Source organism: Xenopus laevis, chromosome 2S (assembly GCF_017654675.1).
Source record: "Xenopus laevis strain J_2021 chromosome 2S, Xenopus_laevis_v10.1, whole genome shotgun sequence".
Lineage (NCBI taxonomy): Eukaryota > Metazoa > Chordata > Amphibia > Anura > Pipidae > Xenopus > Xenopus laevis.
The window spans coordinates 39,570,957-39,592,898 of record NC_054374.1 but is presented as its reverse complement, the minus strand read 5'-3'; the positions used below and the strand labels follow the sequence as shown (position 1 = coordinate 39,592,898).

Genomic DNA, 21,942 nt, shown 5'->3' with positions numbered 1-21,942 from the left:
AAAAAAAAAGCTGGTGTTTTTTATTTTCAAGAGTTTTTGATGAAAACAAAAAGCTTGCCAGGTTTTAGGAGGTGAGCTTTTTTTTCTTGTCAAAAATCAGCTAAAATTAGGCAGTAAAGTTTAGTAATAACACAAAGTAATAAAATTCCCTTGTGTATAGTAAGACTGAAAACATAATGAACTTGAATTTCCTAGTGAAAAAAACTATAAGGCAAATTTCCTTATATATAGACAGACATTCCCCCCTTATCTTGGTGTTGACCAAGAAAAAAGCATCAAAAAACACAAATAAAATGGTGCCATGCAGGAAAAAACAATCCTATAACACTCAGGTTTACCTTCGAGTCCGACTTTCTGGCGTTTCTGCTCCCGTGTGCAGACGAGGGAATAGACCGGATCTCCTTTTTATTGGGCTCTTAGACTGTGTCTTTGCGACAACTGCAGGAGGCTATAAAGTGAATGTACAGTTTTTATGAAATGAAAATTAAAAATAGATGAAAAGATAAAATTTTTGAACATCATATTTAGTAACACAATCTCACAACTTAAAAACATATCCGCTTTCTAAAATAATACAGGCATGGGATCCGTTATCTGGAAAGCCGTTATCGAGAAAGTTCAGAATAACGGAAAAGCGCAATTTTATCCAAAATAATCCAAACTTTTAAAAATTATTTCCTTTTCTCTGTAATAATATTACAGTACCTTGCTCTTGATCCAAACTAAGATATAATGACATTTATTCTATATAATATTTACATGATTTTCTAGTAGACTTAAATAAAGATCCATATTAAGGAAAGATCCATTATCCGGAAAACCCCAAGTCCCCAGCATTGTGGATAACAGGTCCCATACTTGTAGTAGCAAATAATCCTTTTACAGTACTCCTGTGCTTCAGCTGATGTGTGTGAGAGTTGTTAGAAACAGTCATTCTATTAATATCAACTTGAATGATCATTTATGTTGATCCATATAAAAGTAGGCTATGATTGGATGACAAAATGTCAGTCAAGATGGCCCATGTGTAGTGAACTAGAGGTGCCAATCTCTGTTGTCTCTTGTGATAAGAAGCATGAACCTTTTACCCAAAAAGTGCAGTTGGTTGTCCCCGGTATTCCAAAAAAAAAAGTAAAAAAAAAATGAAGCTACATTCCCTTGAGTCTTTTGACTATTCTGCCACTGCTGTGGATTTCTATATAATACTTCAGGTACCTTATACACTTCGGGGCAGATTTATCAAGGGTCGAAGTGAAATCGAGGGAATTTTCGAAGTTAAAAAATTCGAAATTCGAAGTAATTTTTGGATACTTCAACCATCAAATAAGCTACTACGACTTCGACCTTCGATTCGAAGTGAAATCGTTCAACTATTCAACCATTCGATAATCGAAGTACTGTCTCTTTAAAAAAACTTCGACTTCAATACTTCACCAACTGAAACCTGCCGAAGTGCTATGTTAGCCTATGGGGACCTTCCAGAGCATATTTCTAAGTTTTTTGTATTCGAAGGAAAATCGTACGATCGCGTATTCGTAGTATTCAATTCGATGGTTGAATTTCAAAATATTTTCCATTCCGAAATCGACCCTTGATAAATTTGCCCCTTCATGTAAATGTTAGCAACAGATACAGGGCTCATTTCCATTCAGAATAGAACTATCCTTATGCATCAGTAAGTATTTTGCTTTGTGTAGTTAAATGACACATAGGGGCACATTTATCAAGGGTCAAATTGAAAATTCAAAGGAAAAAAAAAAATTTAATTTCGAGCTATTTTTGTATGTTTTAACTTTCTCGACAGGTCTGAGATGCCAGATTTTCAGATTCGGACTTTTCCATCCTCGGGGTTTAATAAATTAAGAAAAATTTGTGATTTTTTAAAAGTCCATTTTTATAAAAAAAAATTCACAAATTTTGCATTCGAAGTCTATTAAATAACCCCCTTAGTCTGCAGTCTAAATACAATTCCCAAGGTATTGAGAAATACCCTTTTTTATTTCACCAAAAATTTATATTGGACATTTACTGATTTTAAACTGAATAATTCTCCTACAATCACCAAGTCAGGCTGTCGGCTGAATGATAAGATATCAGTTATGGATAATGACTGCACATTTACTTACGGAGAAGGTGGTTTTGGTCATTTCGGCACTTGTATGGACAATTCCTCCACTGAGGCTTCCGGAAATCCCAGCAGACTGTTGTTTCTTCTGACTTCCCACCATAGTTTCCATGGAATGGCTGCGGACTCGTATTGCTCTCTAAAAAAAAATGGTAGGTTTTAAATGTATATTTTTTTTAAGAAGAACTGCACTTTTTGCTTTTACACCTTTTAAATTCCATAAAGAGGTTAGCGTTTTTTCTGTTTGGATGATATTAGTAGAACTGGCCACCCCACAGTGAAATGCCTGGTTCCTTTGATCAGAAAGTTGAATAAATGCTGGATTTCCAAACTGAAGCAACAGAACAAAGAGTCAAAGGACAGGAAAGCTGTCTGACATTTCTTCCCCAGTACAAATGTGGTGTTTATACAAGACTTATACTGTGCATACTTTCTATACAGCTTGTGGTGTTAGAGTTGCTTACTGTTGTGTAATGGCTGCATGAGCCTGCTAATAAAGCACTGTTAAACTCTACTCATCCACGGCTACCAAAACATAACAACAATTGCTCCCCCCACCTCACGTTCACCTACCAAGCCACACAGTTCATTCTAAGAGTCTGGAAGAGAAAGAGGGCCTGAAAAGGAAGATGAGTAATAAAAAGCAGCAATAAAAATAACGTTTTAGTCAGAGAATCGTTTTTGATGGGTTCAGTGCCCCCATTTGAAAGCTGGAGTCAGAAGAAGAAGGCATGTGATACTTTATCCAGAAAGCTCCAATTTACGGAAAAGGCTGTCTATATATGTCCATCCAGTAGACTCCATTTTATCCAAATAATATATTATAAACTATTTTCTTTTTCTCTGCAATAATAATAAAGCAGTACCTTGTATTTGATCCAAATAAAGATATAATTAATCCTTATTGTAACCAGAACCAGCCTATTGTTTTTTTTTTTAATATTTACAAGTAGAAAAGAAAGAAATAATGAAAGTAAAGGCCAATTGAAAGGTTGCTTAGAATTAGCCATTCTATAGCATACGAAAAGTTAACTTAAAGGGCACATGTTGGCTAAATATATTATCACCGACCAAAGGTGAGGCCTAAAAAAAGAGCCTGCACTTAGGTTAGCCCCCTGCCAGCGCTAGGACACTCACAATGGGAGGGAACTCCCAGTGCAAGCGGCCATCTCAGTAAGAGTGCATGCACAAATACGTTTCTGATGTCATGCCCATGCAAATAATAAGAAGGTAGTTGCAGCATTTGCTCATTATGCGCATCCCTCCAAGTGTGGGTGGGTTTTAAAAAAAAAAACTACTGTTACCATTTGGTTGGGGATAATATATTTAGTGCCCTTTAAAGGTGAACCACTCCTTTAAGAGTGATGCTATGTTATCTAATTGTGTAAATGCAACATTAGCCTTTCTGGTAAAGGTACATTTTCCTGGGAGATTTTTTTTGATAGTACAGTACATGTTGAATTCCTAACATAAAGCAACAGCTGCTGGTTTGCCACAAACGACATTGAAGCAATCACAACATGAGTACTAGAAAATGCACTGCCCTGTCTAAGCTCAAGGGGGTTATTTACTAAACTCTGAATGTAAATATTTGTGATTTTTTTTTTATAAAATCAGACTTTTAAAAGATCACATTATTCAGAATTTATCAAACCCCCGAGGATGGAAAAGTCCGAATCTGAAAATCCGGCATCTCCGACTTGTCGAGGTTGCATATAAGTCAATGGGAGAAGTCCCAATGATTTTTTGATGTGTGCTGGGTTTTGTGCAATAATCTGAAGTTTTAGGGTTAAAAATTAATTGCAAGTACATTACTTGTATTGTTTCTGCTCTGATTCATTGTACATTTGATGAGTGGCCTGGGGGAAAAATAATCCTAAAATGCCATCAAGCTTTTCCAAAGCCTTTGGCATCTGATGATAGAACAGTTCAATGACTTGTGTCCCCTAATGAATAGGGACTTGTCAGTGGATTGTTACACCCTAATTGTCATTAATGAAAGTTGCCCTAAAAGTAACACTGTGATCCTAAGCAATTAGGCAGAAAAACATTTCGTTCTCAAACTCCCCAGCAGATGGCTATGCCAACCATCATGTGCCAAAATGACACCATCTACCCAGGGCTTAAATGCTAGCAAACTAAGATAAACTAAAATACTGCTAATATAAGTTGGATGCTCTTTAATTAACCATTGTACAGTTGTTTCTACCCACATGTCAGTCCTGGCACTATTCCCAGGATCTGAACAAACCATCTGGTTTAGAAAAGGAAAGGACTACAAGTATGAAGCTACAATGTATTTATATATGTGTGCGGCACACCTCCTATTATTAGACACAACAAGTTCACCAAAAATACTTTTTGACAAATTAAAAGATCATTCAACTTTGGATAAGTAAAGCAAAGATGATATTATGAGTCTAAGAATTTAGTTAAAGAAAGTCTTGCATGGGAATATTTGCTGCACTTCTGTTTAAAGGGTAACTATCGCAAAAATAAAAATTTAATATAAGCTTTAGCATACTGAAATAAGAAACTTTCTAAATACAATCAATTACAAATTCTGTAATAATCAAGTTTATATTCACTATTCCTCTATCAGCATCTGTTTCTCTTCATTCTGTCTTCATGCAGACATTTCTTGCCTAGCTCTTTGCTAAGCTTTAATTCTCCTTATGCATTTGTATTTTGTGTTTAGATTTTAGCTTTGCTACTTAAAGGGGAACTATCGCTAAAACGAAAATTTCATTTTGCTTCAGGAAACTGAAATAAGAAACTATAAATACAATCAAAACACAATCAATTAAAAATTCTCTACCGTTTCTGAAATAATCAAGTTTATCTTCACTATTCCTCAGCATCTGTTTCTCCTCATTCTGTCTTCATTCAGGAGTTGGGTGTCAGATGAATGATCCAATATATCTTATAGGGGGCTACTTTTGCCTAGCCCTAGAAGATGTATTAAAGCTCACTCTATTAAAATCACCAGAAATCCTGTCTCTCTACATGCAGAATTTGTTCAAAAGGCAGTTATTTTGTTAGATTTTGTTTGTACTGGAATCAGTTATTTGAGTGAGCTCTAATTCATCTGCTAGGGAAGCCTCCCTATAAGATAAATTGGATCATTCATCTGACATCCAACTCCTGAATGAAGACAGATTGAGGAGAAACAGATGCTGAGAGAGGGATAGTGAAGATAAACTTGATAATTTCCGAAACGGGACATTGTTTTTAATTGATTGTATTTTGATTGTTTTTATAGTTTCTTATTTCAGTTTGCTGAAGCTAATATTACATTTTCATTTTCGCAATAGTTTCCCTTTAAGCAGCAAAGCTAAAATATAAACATGAAATACAGCAGGAGGTGCAAGAAAATCTAGTTACAGCAGTAGTTGGCGAAGGCTTGGTGAGGGTTGGTGGATACATAAGGTCATCTTGGTTGGTGGGCCTTTGAAACCAGGTTCTTGGGTGGGCCTTATATACCTCAGTCCAGTGTTGGCTATTAACTCACATCACCTTACATATTAAGATATCTGTTAAACTAAATGTAGACACCATTACAGTATGTTATTTATCACAAATGACAAAGGATTCTACTTGCCAATACAGTTAGTTACATTAACTCTCATAGGCAACTATCATAACTATGTGTGTTGGCAAGGCAGATCTATATCTTCAGGCATCCTTCCACCAACTAAAATATATGAAAGATGCAGAAAGTGTAATTCAGCATTATGTGAGGTTGCCTGGGCCTCAGCTAAATGGATAAAGTTGGTTTATATGTGAAAAAGCTTAGGGTGCACTGGAATCCCTGGAACAATACAGAGTTCCAGTGAGATGCAAAGCTCCCTCATTGCCTCTTGTTGCCTTCTTATGTCCAGATAATTCACTATGCTCTTATTGGCTCATTCAGCTGGACCCCGTATGTATTTGTGGTATATTTTTTTAAACAAACTACAGGTATGGGATCTGGAAACCCAAGATTCAGAAAGCTCTGAATTAAGGAAAGGCTGTCTCCATTTAATACAAATAATCCAAATTTTTAAAAATGATTCCCCTTTTTTCCTGTAAATATAAAACAGCACCTTGTACTTGATCCGAACTAAGACATAATTAATGCTTACTGGAAGCAGAATCGGCCTATTGGGTTTATTTAATGTTTACATGATTTTCTAGTAGACATAAAGGGATACTGTCACGGGAAAAAATTTTTTTTCAAAATGAATAAGTTAATAGTGCTGCTCCAGCAGAATTCTGCACTGAAATCCATTTCTCAAAAGAGCAAACAGATTTTTTTATATTCAATTTTGAAATCTGACATGGGGCTAGACATATTGTTAATTTCCCAGCTGCCCCAAGTCATGTGACTTGTGCTCTGATAAACTTCAATCACTCTTTACTGCTGTACTGCAAGTTGGAGTGATATCACCAGCCTCCCTTTTTCCCTCCCAGCAGCCAAACAAAAGAACAATGGGAAGGTAACCAGATGACAGCTCCCTAACAAAGATAACCGCTGCCTGGTAGATCTAAGAACAACACTCAATAGTAAAAACCCATGTCCCACTGAGACACATTCAGTTACAATAGAAGAAAAACAGCAGCCTGCCAGAAAGCAGCCTGCAGGCACAAGTCACATGACCAGGGGCAGCTGGGAAATTGACAAAATGTCTAGCCCCATGTAAGATTTCAAAATTGAATATAAAAAAAATCTGTTTGATCTTTTGAGAAATGGGTTTCAGTGCAGAATTCTGTTGGAGTAGCACTATTAACTGATGTGTTTTGAAAAAAACATGTTTTCCGATGACAGGATCCCTTTAAGGTATGACGATCCAGATTGCAGAAAGTTCCAGAAAGCCACAGGACCCGAGCATTCTGGATAACAGGTCCCATACCTCTATTGCTATTTCTGTTTTATAAATATCATGCATTATAAACAAAACCAGGAAAAAATTAGCATATTGACAATATATTTATGTACGTTTTTAACCATGCGTAAGTTAATAATTAAGGATTTTTCATTTTCCATGCAAAGGCCTCTCTGTAACTCCATAGATAACAGTGCTATTTAGGCACGCTCGAAAGGAAAGCTTTCCACTTGTAACCTTGAGCATCTCAGCAAATAACATATCAGGTGTGTGAGGTCTGCGCTCTTGAATCTAAAAATTGTACTGCCCGCAGCTAGTAATGATTGTCTTATACTAAACTATACTCAACTCTTCATGGAAGATCCATTCCCTTAGTGATGCACCTCATTATGGCGAGGAAATAGTCCATCCATTTCACTGCCAATAATCCCTTAACAGTTTGTCGCTTGACCTCTTTGCTTAGCAACATATAGAAATTCTAACTTTCCCATTCAAGGGATGATTTTAAAACAACATCTAATATCCTGCAGTTTCGTAGAAAATGTGTTTGTTTTACAAAAGTAACAACTCTGCAAGAAATATATTAAATCATGTCTAATTTTTCCCTCAACTGAACAAAAGTTCACCAAGTAAGCTGCCTAGGGCAGCAATTTAGCGGGTGGTTCTCAAGTGCCTATATGGTAAATAAAAACAAAAAAAGGCCTGCTCCCCCACAGCACCCCCACAGTGCAGAGGTCCGGCACTCAGAGCGGCAACAGATCAGAATACAGCTCTTCATACAGCAGATATAGAACTGGATCATCATTGCTGGAATCACTAGATCATGACCTGACCAACTATTCATAAATAAAGTCTTTATAGAACTAATTTGTACTTACCTTAAATGACTCTAAGAATCCACCATGAGCACCATTCTCCAGCTTGTCTTCCTCTGGGCCCAGGCCTAGCATGGCTTGTGTATGTACATGGAGGTCATCATGAAGGTTGTCCAAGAGTGCTGCCCTTGTTCGATCCTTTCATTGATAAGAGAAAAAAAAGGTGTATTGATGAAGACTTTTCTCAATAAAAACACTGATAACTAATTATTCATCCACTAAGTGATGCTAATACACTAATGCATTTTTTTTAAATTTGTATGAATTGATATTTTTGTATGTAAAAAACAGACAACAGATCCTACAGCATTTATCCATTTTCTTATTTACCTCCAGCTTGGCAAACTTGTCTGATTTGCAGCATGCATGTTCTCCATTGATGAGCTTGGTCAGCAAAAATTCCCGGAATTCCGAATTCTGGAAAACAGAATACAAATAATCTATAAGATAAACTTCAGGTTGCGGGGAGGACATGAAGATGTTCATTTAGGATATCCATAACTGCAATGAAACAGGAAAGAAGGTTTTGAAAACCCCCATATTTGCTCATTACTATTATGATGGATTTCTATGGAGCACTAAAGTGAAGGTTAGTCAGACACTTTTCCTATGAGTTTGCTTAGTTTTAAACAGGCTGAGGGATTGGCTTGTCTAAAGGGTAAACAGGGATCGATTTGGAGGTATCTTGTATACTCATGTAGCTTTAGTACAGTGACCCTTACAATAAGTCATGTTTTTGTATAACTGTAGCCTTTTTAGGTCCTGGTGGGGTTTAAGCTGGACCGGAGTGCAAAATGGGGAACATGAGGTTGAAAAACATATCTACATTTAAGCAGGGTCATGAGAATGTACATGGGATGTGCCAAGATGGGAAATCTAATATCCAAAAAATACTATCCTTCTAACATATTTCTTTACGTTTCAGTTACTTTGCCAGTGTAAAAGGCAAAACATATTTCTTGAACTAGTGCTCTGTCAAACTGCTTATAATCAGAGTTGGACTTGCCCACAGGGATACCAGGAAAAATCCCAGTGGGACCTGATCCTGTTGGGCCCTGCCACCTGCCCACAAGCCAGTAATGTGGGAAAGATTGAAACAAAATTAAAGATGGCCTTGCAGTCTACTGTGAAATGCACTGCCATCTTGATTTTTTCCCCTGTAAATGTGACAAAGTAATTAAGTAAGTGGAGGGTAGGGGGCAGTGATGGCTGGATGGTGGGCCCTTGATTTGGGTACCCAGTGGGCCCCAGGAACCCCAGTCCAAACTCTGTGTATAAGTTAAAGGCTAGTGGCACACAGGGCTGTTCAGTGGCTTTTCACCACCTCTGTTTTCATGACAAAAAGATAAAAGTCCATTGACAGGCACAGCATCACCCGGTGAACACAGATGGAGTGAATTTTGGTGGATTAATGCTGGGCAATTCAGCGCACCTCTAAGAAAGAGCAGATTGAATGTAAATTCACATTCACACATCACGCATGCGTGCGCATATGCACATGTGCCAGGGAGGGGGTAAAGTGGCTAGCCGAGTTGCCTTGGCCATCCAGCCGGCTTGGTCGGGGCGTGCCTAGGGCCCATGATGGGATCAGCCTGATACTGCCCACCTTGAGTGCTCATTTGGCAAACTCACACCTGAGGTCACTGAGCACTACTATACAGAAGTGCAAGGAATTAATTTTGATGCAAATACCTTTAATACAAGAGGGTTTATGTGCAACCGACTGTGGGGAAATTTGGGACCACTGCACCTGTGGTCATAAATAAGCAGTCATAAGTTCTGAGAAGGTGAAAAGTCTCTGTTTATGAAAAACATTTATTTACAACTATAAAATGTATTTCATTATGGTTTTATTTGTACATGAAAATAGATCATTTTTTTTTACTTTTAGAGCAGTGATCCCCAACCAGTAGCTCGCGAGCAACATGTTGCTCTCCAACCACTGGGATGTTACTCCCAGTGGCCACAAAGCAGGTGCTGATTTTTTTAATTCTAAGCTTGAGGGCAAGTTTTGGATGCATAAAAACCAGGTGTACTACCAAACAGAGCCTCCTGTAGGCTACCAAATAGCCAATCACTGCACTTATTAGGCACCCCCATCAACTTTTATTATGCTTGTGTTGCTCTCCAGCTCTTTTTACATTTGAATGTGACTCATTGGTAAAAAAGTCTGAGGACCTCACAGTAATATTTTCCTTTCTGCAATTTGAATATATGAGTGCAGTTATTTTATTGCTTTTACAATACTAGGGAGTTATTGCTCTGATTTTGATGTGGCCAAAAAATTGTTTGAATGCTTTCCCTGGATACAGGTTGGTATCAGCCCATTAATTTAAAATAGTAAATATATACAGTATATATGTAGTGGCACACTATACCCTAGCAAAATCGGAAAATATATACTTTCCCTTACTAAAAAATGGTACATCTATGGCCTGCCAGTAGAGGGAAACAAACGTATACATGAACAGGAGAAAAACCAAGGCAGTTCAGCGATGGAACCCAAAATGTTATCAAAAGCAAAATAATGGAAATAAAACATATTTATATAGCTTATATTTATTTTTATGCACATTATGCATTTCTGTACTGTACATTCCTCTCTGAATCCAGGTTGCTCTTTGCTCATGTTATATGGGAGTATAATTATTTTTGGAAAAACAGGATAGAAAACGGTAGCATGAGCTCTATTGCAGACTAGATGTGAGGTTCTATGCATTGGCTTAACATTTCTACATCTCAAGGAATTAACCTCGTTTACCTGTACCTACTCTGTCATGCCCACCAATACCATCTAAACCCTTCAGGTTGGACCCCAATTGCTGCTACACCTTGGTGGAACCTGATCCGAAAGGACAATTCCTGTAAACTGCAAAAACAGCACCCCTAGTAGTGACAAATATAATCTTTATTATGCAGATTTTTTGTATTATTTTATATAATGTTTTGCAGTCAGGTGCATAAGACAGTGATGTGCATCCAGGATGCTGGAAGCTGCAGTTCTTCAATATATTGTGGGTTACAGGTTGCCCATGCCCAGCCTTAATAATAGGAGGAGATTTATAGCAGCAGCACAACCATTAGCACAGTTATTTTTTTTTATTGGTATCTAAAAAGAAAGTTAAGGAGAAGAAAAGGCAACACTCACTCTGGAAGAACCCAAGGTTCTTCCAGAGAGCATCAAGGCTCATGTATGCATCGGGCTCTGGATTTTAAAGAATGAAGAAGTGGAAGGAGACATCGCTCCATGGTGCGTGCTGAGAAGAACCCCTGGGGCAGTTTTCTGCTAACAAAAGCACTTGCCTGGGGTATCAGGAAAATGATTACAATCACTTGGCGGTGCCCCAAGTGATTTTGACTTTCCTTCTCCTTTAATGGACAAACAAGAGTCTAGGCTAATTAAGAGTTTAGGCTAATCTAGGCAAATCTCTTTTATTCTATTGGATCTCTTGTTCTGAATCATGGATTACTGAGGTAAAGGGGAAAAAAAATCAATGGTTTAATTTATTATAAGAGTGGTACTGCTGATGTTAGGTTTATGGATACATCTCATACCTTCTTTGTGCCTCACAATTACATTTTACACAATAAAATAAAAGGAATGACATTTGTTTAAGGAACTTTTTTTTTATTCTAAAGATAATACAGAACAGTGTCTCTATAGCTCTAGGAGTTAGGAAGCATGATGCCAATGCTATATGTATTTTTTTGGCATTTGTTGGTGTTATAGGTCTGAGAGAAGGAGGACCACAAGCACTGTCCATTGAAATGCATCAGACCTGATTGAGCCCCGCAGGCATGCATGATCATAGTATGTTCGCAATAAGAAATGTGTCAAGCATGACATTTTAATGGGCAATAAATCATCCTACCCTTTTTTTTAAAAACACTGACCTGCTAACATCACAGATCCCCCTTTTTTGGATTTGTCAGTATTAATCAAGAAGGGAAATGATTTGCAACAGGGCTCCTAAAGGGGAATTGAACCCTTAATGTGACAAAAACTAAAATTCACAGCAAATGTAACAAACTGGTGTTATGTAGTAAGGCACATGTGTTTAAACAAGCATTAACAGTGGATGTACATTATGTACCGATTTGACATGACACTCCTGAAAAGCCCAGCGCTGCTACAAGACAAGAGGAAAATAATGAAGACATTTGGTATTCAAATTCCTTTCCAGTTTTTTTTTTATCTCTCTTGGTACCTAAACTGACATCCTGACGCATTTGTGACAGCTCAGGGAAAACCACGTCTAATATTTTGACTGACAAAATCTGTCGGTCGTTTATCCAAAAGATAACCTGCTCCCTGTAGAGCCCCCCAGAAATGAGCCGAGCTAATAAATGTGTTCATTTCATTGCATCGTGGCCCTCTCTGATTTCTGAGTCACTAGCAGTCATCTCAGAGCTCTCTATGACAGCTATTATACCAAACAGGGATTAAATACTGCTCTTTTTAATAAAATGCTGTCAAAGGACAGATTTGTGGCCAGTTTTCCCCCTAAGCACTTATCAATAGATAACACTGCTAGATGCCATATAAATGACTTTCTTTAACCAAACAAAGTCCTTCTTGCAGAAAAGAGAAAGGAACCAGTGAGACACTTAGGGTAATATTTAATTAAAAGAAAATGGACAAAAATAACTACTGCTGTAACAGCAGGAATATATAACATTTTCTCTTAATGTCAGTAATAATGTTGCTTTTTTTGCAATCTTACAAAAATAGTACTTTTTTTTTTTTATAAAAATTGCAACTTCTATGCAAAATGATATCAAAGTAATATTCATCTATTTGCTAAGTACAATTTTTTTTATAGTACTGTGTAGTAGAGACCAGCTTTTTTTTTCAGACCTGTCAGACCCACACCCGTTACCTACATTTTTTCCCCATTCTTGAACACCTAAACTGCCTCCTGCCTCTCTACAGTGTGATGTCACACAACAACTGGTTTCACAGAGGAAATTGTATATTTCAATCTTTTTCCCAAATGGCCACCTACTAGTGCCAAGCTGCAGCTAAAGGCTGCCCATGGACCGCTCACATGGTGGGGACATAAGGAATATTCAAACCAAGTCCTGACCACATTGCAGGTATTCTGCAAGTACCCAACCCGCTGAAGGACTCTACTGTGCCATTCTTAAACCAACACCACATTGATGACACTGAGCCCAAATCATCCAATGACATGGTTATTTCACAAAGACAACATTTCATTTTTAAAGTATCCAGTTACTCACTTTTTGAAATACTGAGGGATTTGGCAGTGGAGGCCCAAATGATGGTACATCTTCTCTGGCAGTTACAGATACCTGCACACAAATAATAAATGTCTCAGCTGCAAAACTGAAATGTACATCTGTCATAGACCTCAAATAAGATCTACTGTATGTGTATTGTCCCATCATAGATATCCTCCTGATACATAGTAGATAATGTTAAAAAAATACACATTCATGAAGCTCAGCCTTTTGTCCAAGTGAACCCTGATCAATGTCTAGTTTAATTAGAGGAAGACAAACTCCAACTTTATTGAGAGCATGAAAAAAATGTCCTTCTGTACTTCATAGACAGATGTTCTTTGTTTACATATTTTGACACAAGTAAGATAACACAAGGAAAGAGATAAGAGGAAAGAGAACCCACTGCAAATGGACCTCAGCGTGGCCCTGCAAGTGTACTCAAATCTTTTATTGCTGTGGATCACTGTACCACCCCATGCTGTAGATCACACTACTAGAATGTCAGAAGTCAATATGCTATTTTAAGTTGGGGATCATTGTATAATGGAACGATATGGTGCCATTTAACCCTGTAATAATTAATGCCAGGGACTACTAGAGCAGTTAATATCGGCAGTCAATGAGACATTAAAGGAGAAGGAAAGTCTTCTTCCACTTGGGGTGCCAAATGTTAGCCACCCCCAAGTGATTGTATTGACTTACCTGAAATCCCGGGCCACAAACTGCACTGGCCTGGGGTTCTTCCAGCGAGCCTGGTAATGGTTGCCTAGTGTTGGCTGGAGGGGTCGGCACCTCTCCCAATAGTATCAGCACAAAAATTTGCCAAACACAGAAGGCTGGTGTAGCGGGGATATCCCCTGCACGTTTATTTTGTCAAGTGATGTAACGTTTCGGGGGCGTGCCCCTTCCTCAGACATGCAGAAGCACTCTATTTTGTAGATAATTGCATTGAACAACCCACTATCCAGGGACAGTTTACGGATAGGGTAAGATAGTAATGTATATTGGGTTTATTAATATCTTATAATTGTTTTTCTCAGTACACACAACTGTATTTGTGTTTTTCTTTATCCACTAGGTTAATGGACCTTACATGTTTGAAATTACTGACTTAATATCAAAAAAATCTTTTATCACAATTTTTGCACATTTTTGAATTTTTTTCGTACAGATTGGACTGGCATAAAAGAGGACTTTTACCACTTGGAGATTGGGACTAACACTGCCTGAATTTTTTATAAAATGTTTCCCAAAAAAATCTTTTTTCTAAAAAAAATTTTTTCTAAAGTTTTCTAACTTTTTATGAAGCTTTTTATTAAGCTCTTACAATGTTTTAAAGTTTTTTTTAAAAAAAACTGTTCACTATGTATTCTCTTTTTTAAAAAAATACTGTTCACAATGTATTTGCTTAACTAAGTATTATTCACTTAAATACTGGTTCACTGTATTAATTATGTAAATCACTATGGGTTTTTAAACACTGATTGAGAGTGCTTCTGCATGTCTGAGGAAGGGGCACGCCCCCGAAACGTTACATCACTTGACAAAATAAACGTGCAGGGGATATCCCCGCTACACTAGCCTTCTGTGTTTGGCAAATTTTTGTTCTTCCAGAGAGCACCACTAAGCGATCCTTTTCCGGCTTCTTCTTCTTCTTACAGCTGCGCATGTACTGTAGAGCAAAAGGCTGAACTTTAACTAAAAAGTTGGCTATTTCGTTCTACTGTGCATGCGTCTGCCCCGGGAAATTTGAAAGCAGAAGAAGCCTGAAGAGTATTGCTTCGTGGTGCTCACTGGTATAATCCCGGGCTGGTGCAGCTCACCGCCCCGGGGTTTCAGGTAAGTATATAAATTCACTTAGGGGTGCCTAACATTTGGCACCCCCAAGTGAAGGAAGACTTTCCTTCTCCTTTAAATAGTCAAAGTGTGGTTTCATTTTAAGCAGGGGGTCGCTGCCCTTGTTTTACTTGTGCACCAATACAGGGTCTGCCTTTGGTCAGCAGGCTCACTAATAAGTTTCAGGCTTTTTGCTGCTGGGCAACTTGTCTGCTGGCACACCATATAGATCATATCTCACATAGACTATATATATATCAAATTCACACTGTATGGGAAATGTACACCCCCATGGAGCTTTGCCTGGTGCTAGCTGAGATGATAGCTGAGAATCATGTGAGTTGTAGAGGAAAACAGGAACTGGAGAGCCTTCAATGTAGTTAATATTCTTAATTCAGCACTACATGTTTCGGACAACAAGGTCCTTCCTCGGGTGCATTGTAGAGGACCAAGTTATCTACCAGGCTAAGGGAGTTAGGTATACAGAACTCATCAAAAGATTATTGTCAATACTGGGGGTTTCAGTCCTACACTAGGTTTATATTTATTGTCATTAAATAAATATAAATTCATATAGCTGGGAGTGGGCAAACATATTATTTGGATAACAATACCACTAACAAGATGGTTTGGCACAGCTAATCCACATTTGCAGGCTACTGCCATATCCTCCATAAAGCAATATATTTCTCTTAACAGTCCTATCGCAGGCTTTTGCCTAGTGATAATCACATGGGCATACTGCCTCCTTTTCATAATATTTGCATTAGAATATTGTCATGATAAAGCCAGCTGCTCTTGTTAACAGTTAACAGCTCTACAGGAGCCTATGTGTCCTTTTAAGAATGCCTCACCAAACAGCATATATTGGGGGAAATTTACTAAAGGGCGTAGTGGCTAACTTCGCCAGCGTGACGTCATTTCGGGCACTTCGTCGATTTACTAACGGTAGCTGGCGAAAGAGCGTTACTATGCAAATTCACTAAGTTTTTTACTGAACGTTACGTTACTTGCCTTCGCCACCTCAGAACGGGTGAAGTGCAATAGAGTAGTTGAAAATTTTAAGTCCCAAAAAATGCTGGCGTTTTTTCCTATTTAAAGGGTGATAGACTGAAAAAGATCGTAATTTTTTTTGGGTTACCCTCCTTCCCCCCTACATTTGCTAACATATGGCACCTAATCTATACTGTGGGCACATGTGTAGGGCATTATAACAACTTTATATAATTTTATTAAGGTTCCTTGGCCTTGTGTAGTGTAATGTATTTGCTACAGCATATACGGCCATTGTACTTTAACTGCACGCCGTATGCTTATTAGCCGCTACGCTAGCGAACTAGTAACTTCGAACTGCTGAGCATAATTTTGCTGGCGTGATTTTGCCAGCGTTTGGTACCCTGTGCGCAACTTCGGATCTTCGTGAATTAGCGTTGTGGCAGAACTACCGGGGGTGCAGGGGGTCCGCACCCCCTCAGGGCCCCCTGGCAGCTTGCGCGCAACTGAAATGTGGGCCGAAAATCACGTACGGAGGGGGGGTGGCCCGGCTGCACACCCCGCACAGGGCCCGCCCCCCCTCTAGTTACGTTACTGGTTGTCCAGGCGAATTTACGCCTGGCGAAGTGTTGCGATGTGCGCGAAGACAGCGCTGGCGAATTTTCGCCGGTTAGTGAAATTGCCCCATTGTATTTATCCATTCGAACTGGCAAATGAAGCTCAATTACTGCCTCTTATAAGTTTGTTTAAAACTGTAAGTTCCCTCTTATCAGCTGGACTTTATTGTTTTATTGCAGAAGAGCTTGTTTGCCAACACCCACTGGTTCTGGCTGTACATAGCCATGTTCCTTCATTATGGGCAGCCATCAATACTGATTATTTCTCCATGCTGGTTACAGGAAACAAGGCACAATGATCACAGGAAGGGACAAGACCAATTTACATACAGGACTGTACAAGAAATTGAATCATGTTCCAGTTAAAACAGTAATGTTTTTTAGCTTATTTAAACTGAATACTATCTTGTTAAAATCCAGCTAATCATTGTCTTCCATATGCAACAAAAATCTGTATGTTTTTTTTTTAAAAAGTCTCATGGTATAAATTGGCAACAATCAAATTAGAGTTTAAATATTAGCTTAAATGGGTATTTCATCTTCATGTTAACTTTAAGTATGGTATAAAATGATCAATTCTTAGCAACTTTTAAGTTGATCTTCACTTTTTATTCCTTAACTATTTGCTAATATAGAAAAGCCACCAAACAAGTGGATCTTTCCCTGATATGGCCACCTTCAGTGAGCGATATTGGGCTGATCTGATAGTGGGCTCTAGGGCCCAATGCTTGGATCACAACGCCGGGAATGCAGACAGCCATTGTGAGGACCACATCAACAAACCTGTGCGGTCCTCAGTCATAGGGGACTTTTAAACCTGCCTGATTGACCTATGTCATCTATCTAGTCAGATATTGGTCAATGAAGCCCGTTGGCAGTGTCCCATACACTGGCCAATAAGCTGCTGACTTTGTCTGTTGGAAGCTTTTATTGACCCGTGTATGGCCACCTATAGTTTTTAAAATGATTTCTTCTTTTTATTCTTCAGCTTTCAAAATGAGGTCACTAACCCCAGCAGCCAAAAACAATTGTGAACAGGGGCGTAACTATAGAGGAAGCAGACCCTGCGGTTGCAGGGGGCCCAGGAGTGTAGGGGGCCCAGTGAGACCCTAATTAATTAGCAATTTTAATATATCTTGGTAAAATAGGCCAACTTATAAATATTTTGGGGCCCTAAATTGAATTTGCTATGGGGCCCAGTAACAACTAGTTACGCCACTGATTGTGAAGCTACAATTATAATGGAATTGCTACTTATTAGGTATCTTTCTATTTTGCCCCTCTCCTATTCATATTCCAGCCTCTCATTTAAACCACTACCCAGTTGCTAGAATAATTTGATGCCAGATACCTGTTGAAATTTCAAAACTGGAGAGCCGCTGAACAACAACCTAAATAATTCCGAAACCACTGAAAATAAAAAGTGAAGACCAACTGCAAATTGTTTCAGAATTTTAATCTTTACATCATACTAAGAGATGATTTGAAGGTGAACAACCCTTTAAGTAAAAATGGATCTTTTTATTTTAAGTAGTCAAGACTTTGTTAAATACATCAGTAATCTGTAGCTAATATAAAAAAAATGATGTCCACCCTTGTCAACAGTGTTAGGGAAGAAGCCGGCTGACAGATGGAAGCCTTACCTTATACGTTGTGATATCGGTCTCTGGGTTTTCTACTTGCACGACAATGTAAGCATGCAGAAAGTTAGATGCAATCATGTCTGGCACGAAAGGGGTGTTTTCCTCTTGAAAGATAATAGCCACAATATCATTACCAATGTGTCTTTTCCGTTGCAGCTACAATTACACAAAAGACTGAGATTAATATCAAAGCCCATATTGTACAGCACTTACCCACAAACACTCAGTGGAACACAGTATGTCTTTTCATCTAATGTCCTAGCCCTAAAACGAGATGATGCACAATATGTACTGTACATTTTGATTCATTAGCTATCCTAATAGCTTCTGCTTACTAAAATGTAGATGCTAATATTGTCTCATGTGTCATAATTTTCATTCGCATTTTCCAGTTTTTCAGTATTCCAGTATTTTATGTATTTTCCCAGTCATCTTAATAGGGACATAAATATACACAGAGCAGCAGACAAAAGGAAGTGCCAGTGTTATACTACCCTACGTATCAAATCATACTTAATCAAACCCCACAAGATATTTCCTTACTGGATTAATTCACATTATGATTATTTTTATTCCTACATACTGAAATATTTAAGCTGGCCCTACACAAAGATGCTGACGTGGCCCCTACAGTCAGCAGTTTACTGACTCAAGTATGGAGCCCTCTCGAGGGTCTGCCTGACCGATATTTCCATCAGACAGGTGTCGGAACTAGGTTGGTTACTGCTTACAGAGGATTCTAATAAATTTAACTTACCCTGGTGGTCCAGTGGTGCGACGGGGCCACTCCGTGTCTAGCTCAATCTTAGATCCCTAAGGGCGCGGACGCCTCCTCGCTATTTAAAGGCGCAGGCTCGCTGGCGTGATGACGCCAGCACGCAATGGCACCAAATTTGTAAAACTATAATTATTTAAAGTAGAAGGAAAGGTTAAAACTAAGTAAGCTTTTTTCAGAAAGGTCTATATAAATACCCCCAAAGTAATTCTGCTCGGTGTCCTCTGTCAAAAGAAACACCACTTTTTTTTCCCTTCTATTGTGTACACATGGGCTTCTGTATCAGACTTCCTTCTTTCAGCTTAAACCTCCAAGCATGGGCTTGAGCATGCACAGTTTGCTCCTCTCTCCATCTCCCTCCTCCCCTCCCTGCTGAAATCGGAGCCCAGAGCTATGAGTGAGCAGGGAGAGACAGAAAGTTACAGTATGTCACGCCAAGCTAATATGCTCGTTTTTATCCTAAACAGAGAGGTTTTAAAGCTGTTTAGTCAGGTATGGTAAAGCATTCTACAAATATAGCGTTGTAGCTTGCACTATTGTGTCTAATTGATTGTCAATAACCTGCCTTGCTTTCCTTCTCCTTTAAAATCTTTAGATAAAAAAAATAATAAAATCTTTTGATGAATGCAATTTACCTTATGATTTTAGTGAAAGTGGCAGAGCATGCTATAATGAAGTTTTTTTTTTCTGTTATCTGTTTTTTTAAATAAAACACTTTTATTTGTTTTGTGTTTTACTCATGATATCATTTAGTATTTTATTATAGACTGGGGCTAATGAAAGGGGAATGCAAACTAAGTTGCTATTTGCCAGTGCATTAAAGCATGAGTCATTTCTTCAGCAAATTTCAAGGCAATCAAATAGATGTCAATAACAAGGACAATGTTTGAGCTTTCTCAGAGCAAAAGATAACAGAGAAGATCTGTTGATTGATTTAGTTTCTTTCCAGAGACCCTTGTCCTAATACAAATACAGTGAAATAAACAGTCATTCTGAAGGCCATGGCTCTGCTTAGTGGCTTTCCTGCCATGTTTATAAAAAACAAATATAGATAACATTTCAGAGCATCTCCATTGATGTGTTTCTGTCAAGAAGAACCACAGTTATCAAAATGCCTCCGATTAGTTTACATTCTAATAAACAGGGATTTTGTTCCCAATACTGCAAGAGAATATATTCTTCTGGGACCACAGGCAGGGCCAGGCCAAGCCAACCGGGCGCCCTAGCCTATCTGGCCGGCCAGCCTGCCACCCACCATGTGCGCACCTGAACAAGACTGCGCACATACGTAGCAACAGAGTGGCGGTGAGGTAGGGGAGGGAAGGTGAAAGAGGGTGAAGGAGGGAGTGAAGGGGAAGGATCGAGGGGAAGGGGAGAGGGGAATGAGGGAGCGGAATGAGGGCAATTGGTAGGAGGGAGGAAAGGGGGGGGAGGAGGGGATGAGGGAGGGGAGTGAAGGAGAGGGGACAAGGGAGAGGCAGAGAAGGCAGCAAACATGGAGTAGGGGTAGGCAGAAGCTTGATAGGTACCTTATTGTTGTGCCCTAGGCAGGTGCATATTCTGCCTACCCCTAGTTCCAGTCCTGATCACAGCAGTATTTCCAACAGTAATGCCTTTTCACTGAATGGGTAGTGTTTGCCAGCTGTTATATAGGTTTTGATGTCTATTTTTCTCCCTTAGAAGATTATGTCCATCTAACCAGTGCAAATGTTCCCTCATCATTCCTTGGGGTTCTCTGTTAACTATGTAGGACTCTCTTAGAACTCATATCAGTAACATATTCAATATATTGCAGCAAGGTATATAATCAAGAACTATAATCAACAAAACACCCTACCCAGATAGGCATGTCATTCTGATGTTGCCCCCTTGTTCCACCTCACTTAACTTTTTAACTTCAGAATGGGTCAAGAGGGGCCACATCGCTACATGAGTGGCTTTTTGTCTCCCATAGTAACCCATGTGCTACTGCAGCCTGAGCCAAGATTCCCAACTTGCCGCATGTCAGCAGTGCCCCTGATTAAAGCTTATTTACAATGCAAGTGAAAAGTACAAGATGCAAATTTGTATTTCATCAACAGTGCAGTGTATCTCCTAAAATTCTTGCATAAATGTGGCCCCTTGCAAAGTAGTTCTTGCTTCAATAAGGGGGTGTGAATAGCTAAGCATGTGATTAATTAGGTCAGTTGCATGTGTAAGGTTCAAAGGGAGACTAACTCATAGTAGGTGTTCATTCCAGGGCTCTCTTGCATTAATACGGAATATATTCTGCACTTTTTTCCCATAGTATGGAAGCAACTAGTATTTTGACACATTGTTTAAATATAGAGGAGATGCAGAAGTTCAAGGACCTATAGAGTACCATCAAGATGGTCACAATTTTCTGTGTTGTTTCTATTTTCTTTACTCTGCACCTAGACTTATTATCCAAGTCTCCACTTTCCTTCTTATCTGTAAATGCTTGTTTCTTTCTACCCCACGCATGCGTACAAGAAAACTGGAGGTGCATATTTGTACCTCTTGGCCCATGCACCAAGTACCTGCATCCAGGGAAGTGGCAGTACTCTGCTCATTGGGCAAAGCTAGAAATCAGCCTCAAGGTGCACAGCACATCTTTGTTGGACACAAGGCAGACCTGTAATTAACATAGGGAGGCAGTAAGTAGATGGCTCTCCTGCACATTGCTGCTAGGATTGCCACCTGGCTGGTATTTTACCGGCCTGGCCGGTTAAAATGATGGTTGATCCTAATGTAATTAATAGGGAAAAAAGATAAATATATTGGAAGGCTGGTATTTTTATCCAGAAAAGGTGGCAACCCTAATTGCTGCCCCAGGTGCTCTCAATACTGCTTGAGGAATAGTAACACCAAAATTCAAAATGTTTCATATGTAGAGCCTTGTTTTTGTAAATTGCGCCGCAACTCAACTTCCATTTGGAATGTACTGCACTCACGTCTATACTTGA

At 38.8% G+C, this 21,942-nt stretch overlaps 1 protein-coding gene across 7 annotated transcripts in view; it reads right to left on the bottom strand.

Annotated features, from left to right (window-relative positions):
- rap1gap2.S (RAP1 GTPase activating protein 2 S homeolog) overlaps positions 1-21,942 on the bottom strand; it is a 440,223-nt gene that overhangs the window by 7,951 nt on the left and 410,330 nt on the right. For all 7 annotated transcript variants that reach the window (XM_041583680.1, XM_041583679.1, XM_041583678.1 and 4 more), the window contains 6 exons: positions 18,202-18,357; positions 13,110-13,181; positions 8,196-8,282; positions 7,869-8,003; positions 2,127-2,264; positions 339-448 (listed from right to left, as the gene is read on the bottom strand). In XM_041583680.1, the coding sequence (XP_041439614.1) occupies positions 339-448; positions 2,127-2,264; positions 7,869-8,003; positions 8,196-8,282; positions 13,110-13,181; positions 18,202-18,357 (698 nt within the window). The remainder of the gene's footprint in view (positions 1-338; positions 449-2,126; positions 2,265-7,868; positions 8,004-8,195; positions 8,283-13,109; positions 13,182-18,201; positions 18,358-21,942) is intronic.